Source organism: Paramisgurnus dabryanus, chromosome 16 (genome assembly GCF_030506205.2).
Source record: "Paramisgurnus dabryanus chromosome 16, PD_genome_1.1, whole genome shotgun sequence".
Classification (NCBI taxonomy): domain Eukaryota; kingdom Metazoa; phylum Chordata; class Actinopteri; order Cypriniformes; family Cobitidae; genus Paramisgurnus; species Paramisgurnus dabryanus.
Window position 1 is genome coordinate 19528538 of NC_133352.1, and position 15688 is coordinate 19544225.

Consider the following 15688-nt stretch of genomic DNA (forward strand, 5'->3'; position numbering starts at 1 on the left):
AATAGGAAAAATAGCTAAACTCTTTGGTTAGCGCAATGCTAATGGTCTAATCCGATTCAATGGATTATGCTAAGCTATGCTAAAAGTGGTAGCCCCAGACCCAGAGATCAGCTGAATGGATTTCAAAACGGTAAAAATTAAATGTTAAACTCTAGGGCAGATGGGAAAATGAGCCTATTTTTTAAAACGTGGAGTGTCCCTTTAAATATTTTTTTTATTTAGTTACCTCATTTTTAATTAATCAGAAATCTATGGATGAATATTAAAATCATATTGAAATTCATTGCCTTTAGTTTATAGTTACTCAAAATCGTAAAGTATTAAAATAGTTTTGTATACTCATTATGGGTTTAGACTTTATTGAAAAACAACAACAACGTGTTGAAGCTATTAGTGCAACAGTACAGACTTGTTCTGAATAGTTTCAAAAATATTAATATGAAATTATTGCAATACCTCCATTCATATGGATGCAGATGTCGTGTTCTGCTCTTTAACAGGGTTTGGATAAGAGATAAGCAGGGTTGTTTTAGTGTATGATGCCAGGTTGACGGAGCAAGGCTATTTTAAGCCCCCTAAAAGCACAAGCAATTGACAGTGTTTCCATAGACTTGGACAGACAAACAATGACTCATTTTAAAATGTCAACACTAAATCAAGACACAAAAACTTGCTGTACATACAATATATGCCAACACAGATTATAAATAAATAAGTTAATAGTGCCCTTTGATGCACCATAGTATATTTAGAAATGTGACATTGACTGAAAGCACATTCATACTGTTGAAAATATTTATCTGTCAATATTACACTCAAAAGAAGAAATATATGTGTAGAGGAAGAAAAAATGATGTGTTGGTTAAATCCAATATTGTAGCTTCTGTTTATTAAAAACAAGGTAGCCTGTGTAACTGACAGCATACAATATTTTCTTGTGAATAATGTGTGCTGTAGAGTTTCAGAGGATGTTTGTGTAAGAGTTTAGATTGCTTTTGTCCTTTCAAGGAAATCATTTATTTCGTATTACATAACATTTGTCTTTAAGGATTGCTTAACTTTCAAATGAATTGTCTGTATTAGTCTGGTTTTGCCTGTTGGGGAAAACTACAGGAATCTTGGCTGACTCCATAAGAAGCATAGTTTTCTTCGTGCATCACACCCAGAAAACCCCCAAAAGCAAAATGAGTTTAAATTTAAAAACAATGCTCTTTTAAGGTAGCACAGTGCTGTTACTTGACTAATGTGAATAGATTTAACTTAGGTAAGTAAGCTAGGTTTGCATCGTCAGAGGTGTTTTTAAAACTTGCATGGCTTGTAACAACATTTTTGGGGGGCAGACCCAGTCATCCTTGAGCCAAGTAAATAAGATATAGCACAGAGGATCTAAGTGTCCCTCTTCACAGATTCCTAGGCAACATTCCCAGATGTCTCCTGATAAAGGTCCAGATTCAGTTTAAAAGACAAGTGACACTCCACAATGTTTTTTATGTTAGTGGCCCTTTAAGACCTCTGAAACACTTGGTCTGATCTAATAAATACTGAATATTTATGTCAACTCAATGACATTAAATATGTTGACTATTGTTTAAATAGACAAGCCAGAGTCAATAAAAAGTTGACTTGTCTTGTAAGCGCAGATAAACAATGTTGTCCTAGGTAAACTCATAAAGTTTAGACAATAGCCTTCTGAGTCCAAACATCAGACTATTGTGTACTGGTGGATTTTTCTGACTAATTTCAAAACTCTCTGAAACACCAGATCAGGATTAAAGGCTAATTTTCTTTTTCTCAACTCTGATGTCACAAGCAAGGAATTCAATCTCTCTCTCTGATCCCTCCCAGGCAGTTATCTTTTGCAGCATGGCCTAACAAGGAAAAGGCTGATGCTTTGCCTAGGATTACTGGGTTTGGATGAACAAGCCATGGGTGTGGTGGGCAACTGGGGGGCAGGCTGTTGGTTTTAGGGGGCAGCTGAGGTTGTATATATGTCAAAGGCCCCAAAGAGATCAGTGGAGTTTCCCTGTAACTCACTGGCTGTATCCATCCATCCATCTATCATCTATCTTTCCATCTTATTCTTTCGTTCAAGACTTTAGTCCCCAAAACCAACTATGACTTTCTACAGACACTCAGGTAAATATGCGCTGTGTGGTCATAAAAACATCTGCTAGATTGGCCTGTAGATTCTCTTTTGTTGGTGTTGTCAGTTGTTTACATTTAATGAATATTGATAGTTGACTTTGTGTTGTGTTTTAATCTTTAAATTTATTGGAGCCATGGGGCTTTGGTGTAGTTTGACCAGATTTGGTTTATGAAGATGGTGACATCATGGTTTTTTGGATTTATATGGATCTTATGAAGGATCTCTTGTTATTTTTAAGCACTGTCTAACTACTCAGATTTATCACAGACAAATAGTTTATTATGTGTGTAATTCGGATGGTCAGCCCAGCTAGTGGTAGTTTACTGTGTGCTTGCAAGAGAAGGTCCATATCTAGATCTCTTACGGCAAATTCACACTGATCCAACAAAAGCCAACAAACACTGACATTTTGAGTTGGCTGTATAAGATTAAAAAATGAGTTTGTTGGTGTTTGCATGGCTTTGTTGTTTTCATCATGTTTCATCAGTACAGACAAGAAACTTAGCACTGAACGATTTGTGCGTATCAAATAGGTGACCTAGTTTGCTTTTTAAGCTGGTGGTGAAGTTTTATTACTGTAATGGTCATGGCTCAATTTGATCTCCTTTTGACCTTTCAGGCAATGTTTGCTCTCTTTGATTCCTTTTTTAACCCCTCTGACAGAGCAAGCAAACCATGAACAGCTGATGGACCATATCCCAAAAGGCTTAGGGATGGATGTAGTGCTCAGGTCACAGTCACAGAGATGGATGACTTTAGAGAACAGCTACTGTGTACTTTAAAAGTTTGGGGACAGAAATAAATAAAACTATGCTAAAACATATAATGAATCTAGATTAGAGATTTTGACAGGTTGACAGTTGGATCAACGTTAAAAAAATAATTCAATTGGTAACGCTTAAAAATGTAGAAAGTAAGAAAATTTAAGTGTATAAAACAATGTTTTTAGGTGTTACCAATTAAAGTAATTTTTTAGAACAGCTTTCACTTTTTACAGTGTATAGTATACATTATACATAACTAGGTAAGGAAAATGTGTTATTCAGTCTGTTTTTGCCTATTCTGACATTAATTTTCAGGATTCGTGTGCTTGATTCCTATGAGAACCTGGTACTTTAGATCTGTACTGCTTATAAGATTGTAAAATTGTTACTATGATAAAATCACTGGAATGTTAATGAATGTAACCGAGATGTTTACAACCGAGTGTTAACAATAGGATGTTGACAGAAAGAATGAGTCTCTACTTCTAAAAATACAGCTTGTCAACGGCCAGAAAATGCAGCTTTGGCACTATCAGACACGTAAGCGCCCACATCTGTGGGGGCGATTTGACCTCTGTCTTTTCATGCAGACTTTCCTAAGTTGTTTGGCATGTAGTTGCTATGCTAGACTGTGTTGGCAATAGATGCTGAACAGTGGCTTAGGAGAAAAATCTACATCCCAATGATATTTTAGGATGCAGCCACATCAGAATATAGTTCGCTGTTCACCTTGCCCGGCCAAACTGATTTTTATCTGATTTAGATGGTTGACCGGCTGGTCGTCCAACCTACAAATTCCCCAAACTCAAATTCCAGCTGACCAAACCATATAAAACAGGCATATCAGTTTATGCAGGTTCCCTTTAAATCTATTAAGAGTAGCCTGCCACATGGCCTATTCAGTTATTTAATGTTATTTAGATGCAGTCAAAACATCATCTATAAACGAAACAGGAAATGCCAGGGGATCAGTCCATTAAGACTGGTAGAAATCAAACCCCTGAATCTAGAGATTGTTATTCTCCTCTGTGATATTCAATTATGACCTCTAGTGGTGATTTGACAAATAGCATCTACATTAATGCTCCTCCAGTGATTCTTTACAGTCCCCGTAAAGTCAAAATTGAAGTTTTTAGGCTTTTAGCATGAACATGTTTGCTTAAAAAATCTATAAACTTTAACAATCTATAGGCAATAAGTTTTACAGAAAACTATTTTCCCCCCAAAAAACAGTAGAAACATAAGATAAAACGTATATAAAAGAGAAGTATGAATAAGTAAGTAAGAATGAATAATTTTTCTTCAGTGGTTACTTTTTACACATTTCTTATTATTATAGCCTCTAATTTAACTTTTTTTTAAATATATTTTAATTGTCCATGTTCTACATTATAAAAGAATAACTGGGGTAAATTTTCTTTGCTTTATTTTTTGCTATGTCCCTGCAGGTCCCCGCAGCTATACGACCTCCACTATGGCAGATCGCTTTGACTGCTTTTACTGCAAAGATAACCTGCAGGGTAAAAAATACATCAACAAAGATGATAAGCACGTGTGCGTGCGCTGCTTTGACAAACTCTGCGCCAACACCTGCGCTGAATGTCGCAGACCTATAGGCGTCGATGCAAAGGTGGGGATCAAAATAAAATACTTTAAAAGGTAATTACGTTTCGCAAAACTCACAGTTTTGTCTGTCTCCCCTGTCCAGGAGCTGACTCACAAGAACCGCCACTGGCACGAGGGCTGCTTCCGTTGCGCCAAATGCTCCAAGTCGCTGGCCAACGAGCAGTTTGCTGCCAGAGATGATGGAAAGGTCATGTGTGATAAATGCGGAGCTCGCGAGGACTCCGCGCGCTGCCAGGCCTGCTACAAATTGGTTATGCCAAGTAAGTTAAGAGTGTAGTACACCAGACAGTCAATTTTTAAGTAAAGTTCACCCAAATATGAAAATTCTCTTTTATAATTTACATTTTTTCAGCTGAACACAAATGACTCGTGCCTTCAAAAGCACAAACAGGTCGCGTGATAGTAACATCAAATCAGCGTCACATAGATAACAGCGAATCTAAATACTCTTCATGTGTCGCGCGATGACGTCAAAGTACCGCGAGAGCAATTCGAGTAATTATACGGAGATGTCTAATTTCGACTGGCTCTCGCGGTACTTTTACGTCTTCCTCCTGTCAGTTCTGATGTCGAACGAGCCTATTAGTTTCTTTTTGTCTAGTGACGGAACACACATGACAACTTGGTCACGAGACGCGTGAAAGCCAAATAGATTTTAAGTTATAATTGTAAATTGAGAATGTTCATATTTGGGTATATTAGGTAAACTAAAACAATATTTGAAATACCACAATGAACCATCAGCTATTTACCATTCCTATGTGTGTTTTTGGGCCTTCAGTAGGATTCTGTTTGTTCCCATCCACCAGATAACATCCCACCAATAGGATCCAACACATTACCAGTATAGACCCAAGGAGACCATTCAATTCTGTTAATACCCTTACAAATACGATTGTCATTAAAGGAATAGTTCACAGACCCAAACATTTACTCACCTTAATGCCATCCTAGACGTAATGCCTGAAGTTCCTTCAGCCGAACACATCTAGAGTAGTGATTTTTTTTAAAGCCCATCCATAATTTTTATTTTCTGTGAACTATTCCTTTAAATCCATTAGAATATCTGGTATGTTTTTTGTTGTTTTTCAGCAGAGAATATCTGGCTAAACTTGAGTTTTGTTAATTATAGCTTGTGTGCTTCTTTGTAGGTTCTAAGAATGTGGAATACAAGAATAAAATCTGGCACGAAGAGTGTTTCACCTGCTTTGAATGCAAGCAGCCCATCCGCAGCAAGACCTTTTTGACTAAAGGTGATGATATGTACTGCGGTCCCTGCCACGAGAAGAAGTTTGCCAAGAACTGTGCCCGCTGTAAAGAGGTCAGTTGTAAAAAAAAACGAAATGTTGGTGATATCATAGGTGCAAAAATTGTTTACTAATTGTCTAAACTTTCCAAACAATTAGCCCATTACCTCAGGCGGGATTAGCTATCAGGATAAGCCCTGGCACGCTGAATGCTTTGTGTGCCACACATGCAAGAAGCCTCTGGCTGGAGCTCGTTTCACTGCCCATGAAGATGATTTCTACTGTGTGAACTGCTATAAGGCTGATGTGGCCAAAAAGTGCTCTGGATGTCAGAATCCCATTACAGGTAAAATGTTTAAATGAACATGCATTATTAAATGGGCATTCAAACACAACTAAAGGAAAATTCTTTGCGTAGAGGATGTTCTGCTAAATTAAATGGTGTCATATTAAACATATTTGCAACAAACTGTATGTGGATCTCCGATGCATTTATTTAAACTTTTAAATGAAGTTTTTTAAACTATGTTTAAGAGGAGCATGGTCATGTAACCCAACAAATCAGCGCAAAGAAGTTTCTATATACTGTAGCCATTCCTCACCTCTGTCCTGTGACAGGTTTTTTTTTGCAGCATGCTTCATCCTTCATTCCCAATCGCCTTACTCTTATATCTATTCCAGTTAAGGAGGGTTTGGGCTAATATTCCATAATTTTCATATTTTTTAAATTAATTTATATTAAAGGATTTTTGTTAGTTGTAATGTAATTGGTATCACACCTCTTTAAGGACACCTTTAAGGAATCTTTATATACATAGCACAAAAGGGAAACAAATTAAGTGTATATCTGATGTCCACTGTGTTCCAGGGTTTGGGAGAGGGACCAACGTGGTGAACTATGAAGACAAGTCCTGGCATGAATACTGCTTTAACTGCAAAAAATGCTCTCTGTCCATGGCAAACAAGCGCTTTGTCATCAAAGGAGAGCACATCTACTGCACTGACTGCGCCAAAAAACTGTGATGGCCTAAATAAAAGGTTAATAATGCAGAGTAACAATCAAAATTAAGATCGAAAAAAGGCTAAGATGCATCAAGTGTTTAAAGAGCTTTAAGTGTACTAAACAGAAGACCAGTGATATTGCTGTGAATAAATCACTGTAGGAAACTATTTTGTAAAAAACTGATAATGAGTGCTTTATGAAGTACAACTATCATAAACGTATTAGCAGTTTTTGCAAAGCTTTGGTGAAATTGTAAACTGATGTAATGGAAAAACAATTAGCATTGCTTTTAAAAATATTTTAGTAAATAGCTTCATGATGCTTTGTTAAATATGTATTTTAATTTGTACCTTGCTTGTAGTGATCAACCGATGTTTTTCTTTTTTAAGGACTGATGCTGAAACTGGTATTGAGGAAGCAATGTGGCTAATTGGCCGCTTTAAAGCAACACTATGTAGTTTCCATGTAAAATTGACTTACGGCTCCCCATGTGGTTGAAAAGTGCAACAGTGCCTGGTATCAGACACTCTTTTGCAGGCAGGGGGAGGGGCGGGGCTGTGTGCTCTACCCTCCACCTCGACTTTCAGCGTGTGCTTGTAGCAGCTAGGAGGCTGCTCAGGTTGCAGCAGCAGTAGAATTTGTCCAGTTAAGAGTTGTTCTATCACTGAAATAATTTTAGAGACATTATTTAAAGTTTGAAAAACTAGATAGTGTTGCTTTAACACACAGTTTTTTAACAAAGATTTATCTGTCAATTCCAGTAATTAAAAATTCAAATCTTTGCCGATACATCGGTCACTGCAATATATCGGTTTATCACTACTTGTTAGGTTCTTTGAATTATTGACATTAACATGTTAGTTTTAACTCAATATTAAATCCTACATTCAAGCAGTGTGATAGATTGAAAAAAAAAAAAATCTTGACAATAAATCCACATGTACACACTTATTAAGCAAAGTAATAAATGACTGCAAACCACAAAATGTCCTTTTATCTTTCAAAACTTTATTTTAACATTTTATATTTTCCCAGTACACTTAGATCTATTTACAAATATAATTTGTGGTCAGGGCAAATTCAAGACAAGACCCAGGTCTAACAAAAGCAGATCCTATTCCTGACCCTGGTCGAATAGAGTGATTGTCATGGCCGAGGTAAGCTCACGTGACTCGTTAGGTATTAATATATGAAAATAAAATACAGCCTATTCTGCATCTAAGGCACCGTCCTATTTTATCCCTGTATTGGAGATTAAAGAACAGCTTTATTTCTTATGTATACAGTACAAAGGACTCTGTTAGTGGAAATGATATCTGCATTTGGGTTTAACGTGTAAACTGGCTGTGCTAGTGGATTAAAAAAGAAGCAAAACACAACTAACATACACACATGCCTTAATCATTTCAGCAGCAGCCACACAACTGAAAATTGTAAGTTTTAAGAGTATTAGAAGTACATACGAAAGGCCGAAACAGATCACAGTTTTTCCAAATCGCACTTAACGTACACGTATTACGTCTCGCGTCAAGCACTGATCACTTCTATAACCCCCACAAAAATTTCCACTAAAGCTCCTGAGTCAAAGAATCCTTATCATACGGCATAAGGTAAAAATCACAGATGCATATAAAATAATATAACACAGAAACATAAATTCTTATATATAGTTGGAATGATAATGACAAATTAGTAAACACAAACTGAACTGGTGTTTCCTCTAAACCCAGTGACCTTTGAACTGGATTATTCAAAGACTTTTTCAAATATAGTACACCCTATTTTCTACCAAAATCTGACTTCAAATTGCTAAAACCTCACACCTAGTCTAGTGCGGAGGTCACCTGCACATATCCATCAATTACTTAACCTGCCTTGAATCCTCCGGCTGCAAACGTTTACCAACATTCCCATCCATTAGTCAACCTCACAGCAGCTTTGTACTTTTCTTGCACCCTCAGCCTACTTTCTTTTGTCTTTCTTGCAACACGTCTAACAGGCTGGTGCTATAACCTGTAATTAATCTGGTCTTTGAGTATAGTAACAGCATTTCATTCTGTGATAAACGTATACCATCACACCGTACAGTACACTAACAGAAAGCCTTTCAAAACCTACAGTAATTCCCCCTACACACAAATATGGCCAATATCAGCCTAATACTGATTATTTACATAACACTTGTATATGCAGAAATGTAGTTTTAAATATATGACTGTATTTATGCATATTTAGGACTATTTTTTATTATATAAAACAATTGTTTCACTAAGAGGGCACTAGGATATAAAAGTTATACCGAGAAAGGATGATAAAAACAGTTACTGTATACATAAGGACCTAATAGCACAGTATAACCCTGAGGGGACTTTGGGCATTTGAGAACACATTAAATCATTCAAGTTTAGCTGTTGAAACAAACAACATATTTGTTCAAACCCCTGGGGAACAGACACCAGAACCATGCAGAAAGTGTGCAAGAGGTTACAGTAATATAATAGAGCATAGATACATGCAGACATCGGATGTTATTTTACTTAAATTAGATATTTGTTACTAGTCATACTTATGTACAGAACATGACAATCAACAATACAGTAACTTACTAGAGAACAGTAACATACAACATAAAAACCAAGTGTTATCATGCCTATCTGCAATCGAGCTCCCATATCCTTATATCTCAAAGCCCAAGGCAGTATTGGCATAATATTCACGCTCAATTCAAATTTTAGGTGTAATCAGTCTGGTAAGCAGTTTCAATGAAATATCTAGACAAATATTTGCTATTTACAAGTGACACACACAGTAGGAATGCTTCGAGCGGTCTGCACATCTAGAGAAAATATAGTGTTAAACACTATAGTGGCTGTGGTTTCACACATTGAAGTCAGTTGTGGAGTTATTTCAAAGCTATTATTTTGGAGCAAAGAGAAGCTAAGAGGAAAATATCCTGAGGTGAAATTAAAAGTACATCATCATAACTCCACACCAGCAGCCTGTCTGTGTTTATGACAGATTCCAACTTGGGTCACATTCCTGAGCTTTGCTCATGGGGTTTTAAGGAGTACGACTTTCAAACCTCTGTGTCAGCCCAAAAATGTGAGCTTTCTCAATGACCAAATTGCTTTACGCATACTCAATAACCCACAGCATCATTCTAGAAAATGTGTAATTTGCCTATGCTGTGTAAAGAATTGCAATGAAACTCTGCAAAAACGTGCACATGGTATTTTCCAAAAAAAACCAACAGTAGCCATTTTAAATGTGAATAAATTAAAGTTGTCGCCACATTTAAAAGACAACGTGAAACGTATCTAAGGAAAAACAAATGCTGACACAAATATTATATGCAAATTAAACGACGCGAACACAATGAAGGAACCCAGTTTTTTCCCTGAAGCACTTCATTTGTATTTTCTTCCAACTTTTCTTGCTAAATCCATCCTTTATCTGATGTGCAGAGGCACCGTGTACTTTTCCTCACTGTCCAGATGAGTCCCAGTGCTCAGACGATGGACTCGTGGAGTGTAACACCCAGCGGGCCCTAAACTGACCTGGCCATTCACATCTCTGAGAGCAAGAGAGAAACAGGAAGTCAATTCAACAATCCATATAAAAAAAATACAACACTCTAAAAATGGCTGGGTTATTTTGGGTAAATATTGGACAGAATACGTGCTGGGTAAAAATTGACCCAATGCTGGGTTATTTTAACCCAACTGCTGGGTTATTATACCCCATGGTTGCATAAGAACACCCAATATTGGATCATTTTTAACCCAGCACGTGTTCTGTCCAATATTTACCCATTATGGGTCAAAAATAACCCAGCCATTTTTAGAGTGAAGTAATAAATCAGCCAAACTTTTGAAAGCCCTCACCGGACAGAGCTTCAATAGGCGGGGCTGGATGTAAGGAGCTTGTTTTTTCTTCAAAGGCTACTCGGGGTCCTTCTGGGCCACCGTCGTCCATCAGAGGTTTGCTTTTTGCATGAACGCCCAGATCGATCAGCTCCTCAAAGCTCCAGGGTCCACCTTTACCGTTTAGTCCATCCACCAGGCTCACATTAGAGTCCTCATTGACAAACTCTGAGCCTTCTATCAGGCAGGATTTAGGAGGAGGGCTGCAGGAGATAATGCAGAAATGTTAAACGCAGGTGTGTATTGTCTGCAGCAGTGCAGTGTTAGTGTCAACAAAACTACATCTACCAACTGCAGCCTAGGCAAAATCCCATCCAAATTTTCGACATTGATTGAACCAATGATGCTTTGTCAGGCTGCACAAATGAACAGATTGAAGTTTTAAAAGCCTTGCAGCACTTACATTTTTCAGGGAAATCAACCTACAATTTGCTTCCTTTGAATCTATCTCACTATAAATTAGTCCCTCCAGGACAATTCTGACTTTATTTTACTAATGCACACACACATGATCTCTCTCCAGCACACTGCACCCCACAATTACCAGTAAATCACAATCTCCTGAGCACAAATCACTACATTATCTCTTCTTTCATTTGAAAGTTTTTAACTGTAAGCTAGTATAATGCATTATTTTTTCATGAAAGGTCTGTGTGAGACCTGTGTGGTGCACCGACTGTCTCACATAAATGCCAAAAACCAGATGAAGCAAATGTCATAATGCATTTCAATTTAGCATTTTGTTGTCCTTATTTTAAGTTGTCGGGAACTTGGGACCCAAAAGAAAGGCATCTGTCTACTATCATCTCATCTCAGCGAACAAACATGTGCACATGCCGCCTGTCAGGGCGTGAGGACTAAACTCCTTTCAGGCTTTGCACTTGAACAAGAATTTATGCAAAGATTACACACTATTACACACACAGAGATTGCACCTCTATCGTTGTTGATGATAAAGATTGATTCGTATGTTCTTATTATTTAATATCAAACATTTATCTGGCTGAAGTGGTTAATTATTTTACATTTTCCTTAAATCATCCCGGAGACCCAGTTTTAAAACCACTGTGTAACAGCGGTCCATGTTAATAAAAAAAAACTAACAGTGTATTTGTATCTTGAAGTTGTATTTATTTTCATTTAGTTTTTTCTGTTCTTATTATATCAGACTGTTTTCTTAATTAATTATTTGAGAACCTATTAATAATATTATACAATTGGTATCATAATTAGATGGGGGGAATCTGCAATTTTCTGTGAACATTTATGGAAATTACAGAGGCAAAATCAGTTGCAAAAATCACTAAAATCTAAACTAAAGCCTAGAAATCTAGACGCACCCTAGCGGCCGCAAAATATATTTGCTGCCAGGGTTTAGTCTAGGCACTCACAATACACTTAACAGCTCCAAAAACCCAAATTTGGTCAGGCCAATCACATCGTGTGTAGCGTCTGTGGGGCGGGCTTAACATGATGACGACAGAGCTGCAACGGTTCCTACTTGAAAACAAAGAATGGCTGCTGCTGCTGGTGAACAGCTTTCTTTTGAAGCGGCTTTGGCCGCGACTCTGGAGGACTTAGACTTATGTTTTTCTTTGAGAGAAGAGCAAATAACCCTACTGAAGTCCTTTTTAAGCAAGAAAGATGTGTTTGGAGTTTTGCCGACTGGTTATGGTAACTACGTCACCTTCTTCATTGCTCTGATTGGTCATCATAGCGCTATCCTATTGCGTGCAGAGGCATTTTGAGGGACAACCTTATATCCCGCCCCTTGCATTGAGCCGTTTGTGTGAAGAGTTGCCAGACCTTACATCTTGATGTAGGTCTGGCTAACCAGGCTATGAAAATGAGACAATCCTCCCACTTTGGATATTAATCCTCTAGACTGCTTGAGTGCTCTTTGATAATGCAATGTTGTGTGAAAATTTGATAATGTATGAATCCTGGATCTGTTGTTGTTCTGTTGCTGCCGTTTGCATGTTTAAATAAAAAAAGTATGTATTATTTTTACTGGGTCACAGACAACTGTCAACTATAGTTTTACATGCTTCCATCACCATGATTTCATGATCTTGTTGCAATGTCCTTGCTGCTAGTGCCTGCATCAAAAATGTGTAATTTCTTCTTCTGTGCACAGCATTTAGTTTGGCAATTACAAGCTACACTGCTAATAAACGAATAACTTGCCCCATCGTGACTACATGCAGTCCTGTCTCCACTTTCTAAGCATACCTTGTTTTGTTTTCTGTTGGTTACGTCATTCGCTCAAACAACTTGATGAAAATGCACTTTTTCATTTTCTTTTTTTTTTTAAAGATTCGCTTCACCTTTAAATGGAAACCAAGCTAATGACAATTTAATATAAACATTTTATCAGTTAAAAGTTAATATTCAGTTAAGAGCTCCTAAAATGTGAACTCATATCACACATTTATTTAGCACCATCATTGAAATAATTAATTCCGTTTAAATCTTGACTAAAAACAGGTGATTTCTGTACCTGTCCATTGATGGATTATCTGTGCTGGGTCCATTGTTGTTCTCCTTACTCTCCTCATCCGTTTGTCCATTCATACTTAAAAGTGTCTCATCCACCGACTCCACACTCTTCTCTGACTCGACTGCCTGATTCTCTGAACATTGATTAAAACACAAACTAGTTATTTCATCCTATATACAAAAACTGAGCATTTGACAATTCATCCTTGAAGGCTTAAATCAAAGCTGCCGATTTAATACACTGACCCTTATTATTTTCACAGTTTAGTTGGTCCTCAGCCTCATCTCCATTTTCATCAGACATGCCTTCAAAACTCTGAGAAACAAAAAAATACATAGAAAAAGCATGAGCAAATCTACTGTAGTACCAATGTCTCAATAAACTGTATAACAACTTGCCTTAAAATCAGTTTGGTCTGTTTTTCTGGTTCTCTTCATAATTTCTTCAATTCTCTGATGATGGAGATATAAGACAACATTCAGCCTACTTGCAGCACACTTATATTACTTTAAATATATATGCGATACAATAATGTAATGCAACGGTCAGTGTCAACATTCACCTTTTTTCTCTCCATGCGTTCCTGTTGGTTTTTCTGCATAATGAGTGCTCTCTCTATGCGCTGCTTCTCTGCCTCCTCTGCCGCCTTTGCTTCAGCCTCCTCACGCTGCCATTGGACAAACAACATGTCAATCACTCAACTAACAAATCATCAGCTCTATGAGGGTTTGGTGCAGCTCCAACTAACCTCTCTCTGTAGCTCGGCCTGCTTTTGCTGCTCCTCCAGTTCGTTTTGCTGCCTCTCCTCCTCCGCTTTAATAGCCTGCTCCTCCTCTTCTCTCTTCCGCTCCTCCGCCAGCCTCTTCTCCTCCTCTATGAGCCTCAAACGCTCCTCCTCTGCCTGTCGCTTCTCCTCCTCTTTCCTTAGCCTGTCAAGATACTTTACGTGATTAGCTCTCGTGAGGTAAATATTTGACTTTAGCTTTAACAAATGCATGACCATCCAACTTTCACATGTCCTCTGTGTCACATGAACATCTTTAGACACAAATGCCTGTGTGTTTGCTCTTGTTATTCATCATGGGATAAAGAAAATAATGCATGAGGTTTTTGATTGTTATATTCGAAACCAGTTTCACCAGAAAGTTTAATTGGCCGTAAAAAGCGAACTGAAACACATCAATGAAGAAGATAATACAATAAATGTACCTCTCCTCCTCTTCTCTCTGTATACGGAGTTGTTCCTCTTTCTCTTTTTGCTCACGTGCCAGACGTCGGTTTTCTGCCAGGATCTTGGAAGCCTCTGCAGCAGAGCTGGTTCCTGCCATGGCTTTGGAATTAGATTCTGAAACCGCACAAATGCATTAGGAAAATTAACACTTTCTTAAGAGCCAAATTAAAGTGCAACAAGCACCTGCTATAGCAATAAACAATAAAATATGTTGAAGAACAATGGAAGCACAAGTGTAATTCCAGCAGAGGGCGCTGTTGGTCAGTAATAATTTGTTAAGAAGTACGAACAAACTCTGTAACCCCAGTATTACTTGTCCGTGTCAGTACAATATCTAAATGGAGGTCTTTATACCAACTGTGCTAATCAAAATTGTCTACACTCACCTTCTTTGGTTTTGGCTATGGGTGCTGGGCTAGGTGTGGTGGTGGTGATGGTTTCTGGAGTCTGTGGAGTGAGGGGCATCATAGGAGACATATCCTTTGGCTTGGGGTCCCTCTTGCGCAGGGTGGGGGGGCCGGTGGGTGTAAGAGCAGGTTTCTGAATGGGTGGAGGTTTGGGTGTGGTAGAGGGTTGAGGGGACGGAGGCCGCTGTTTCACACCACTGGGTGAAGAAGGACGAAATCGAGGACTCTGCCTAAAGGAGGCAAATGCATAAATAAACGAACAGGTTAAAGAGATGGCCTTTCACATAATTGTGTTATATACAATGGGACATGCAATTTGAGTAGCAGATCGTGAAAGTTTCAAATCCAGAGATCAGTTTAGAGCGAAACCACTGCAGGGTAAATCTGAGGGTCTTACTTGGCTGCTCCAGGTGAGGGCGCTCTTGGGACGGTGTTAGCAGGTGGGGCAGGTGAGGGGGATCGATGACGACTTGAAGGCGAGGCAGGACGTTTTCCTACTGGTGATGTAAAACGCTTCTCACCTTTCTGTTAAATAAGGACAGGTGGAAAAAATAACAGTGTGACTAACCTTATTTAAATGATGAAGTAATGACCAAGCCCACATGAAATGTGTACACACAAAAATCCACAAAGAGATTATTTAAATGCATGTCATTCAACATTTCTGAAGTCCACCATTTTTATTCACTATTCTGATGCTTTAAGCTACCAATAAGATTATAATAGTATGACTGGCATGACCGCTTACAATATTAAAGGACACATTAACCCATTTTTACAAGATGTAATACAAGTCTCAGGTGAAATTTCTGCTCAAAATACCCCATAGATAATTTGTTAT

At 38.0% G+C, this 15688-nt stretch overlaps 2 protein-coding genes across 14 annotated transcripts in view; one reads left to right on the forward strand and one right to left on the reverse strand.

Moving 5' to 3' along the window:
- Positions 1 to 1948: 1948 nt before the first annotated feature.
- Positions 1949 to 6854, forward strand: fhl1a (four and a half LIM domains 1a). The gene is made up of 6 exons (XM_065271865.2): positions 1949 to 2136; positions 4359 to 4540; positions 4619 to 4796; positions 5688 to 5857; positions 5943 to 6129; positions 6652 to 6854. The coding sequence occupies exons 1-6, from the start codon at positions 2115 to 2117 to the stop codon at positions 6804 to 6806; spliced, it is 894 nt and encodes a 297-aa protein (XP_065127937.1). The 5' UTR covers positions 1949 to 2114; the 3' UTR covers positions 6807 to 6854.
- A 256-nt stretch (positions 6855 to 7110) lies between these two features.
- Positions 7111 to 15688, reverse strand: part of map7d3 (MAP7 domain containing 3) — a 37426-nt gene continuing 28848 nt past the window's right edge. For all 13 annotated transcript variants that reach the window (XM_065271861.2, XM_065271859.2, XM_065271855.2 and 10 more), the window contains 10 exons: positions 15245 to 15372; positions 14827 to 15077; positions 14419 to 14554; positions 13958 to 14138; positions 13772 to 13876; positions 13608 to 13661; positions 13455 to 13524; positions 13210 to 13342; positions 10671 to 10912; positions 7111 to 10359 (listed from right to left, as the gene is read on the reverse strand). In XM_065271861.2, coding sequence (XP_065127933.2) covers positions 10352 to 10359; positions 10671 to 10912; positions 13210 to 13342; positions 13455 to 13524; positions 13608 to 13661; positions 13772 to 13876; positions 13958 to 14138; positions 14419 to 14554; positions 14827 to 15077; positions 15245 to 15372 — 1308 coding nt within the window. In that variant the 3' untranslated portion in view covers positions 7111 to 10351. The remainder of the gene's footprint in view (positions 10360 to 10670; positions 10913 to 13209; positions 13343 to 13454; positions 13525 to 13607; positions 13662 to 13771; positions 13877 to 13957; positions 14139 to 14418; positions 14555 to 14826; positions 15078 to 15244; positions 15373 to 15688) is intronic.

Coding starts and splice junctions, on each gene's coding strand:
- fhl1a (XM_065271865.2), top strand. CDS start 2,115: ATGACTTTCTACAGACACTCAG. Junction 4,797..5,687: donor CTACAAATTGGTTATGCCAA/GTAAGTTAAGAG, acceptor GCTTCTTTGTAG/GTTCTAAGAATGTGGAATAC. Junction 6,130..6,651: donor ATGTCAGAATCCCATTACAG/GTAAAATGTTTA, acceptor ACTGTGTTCCAG/GGTTTGGGAGAGGGACCAAC.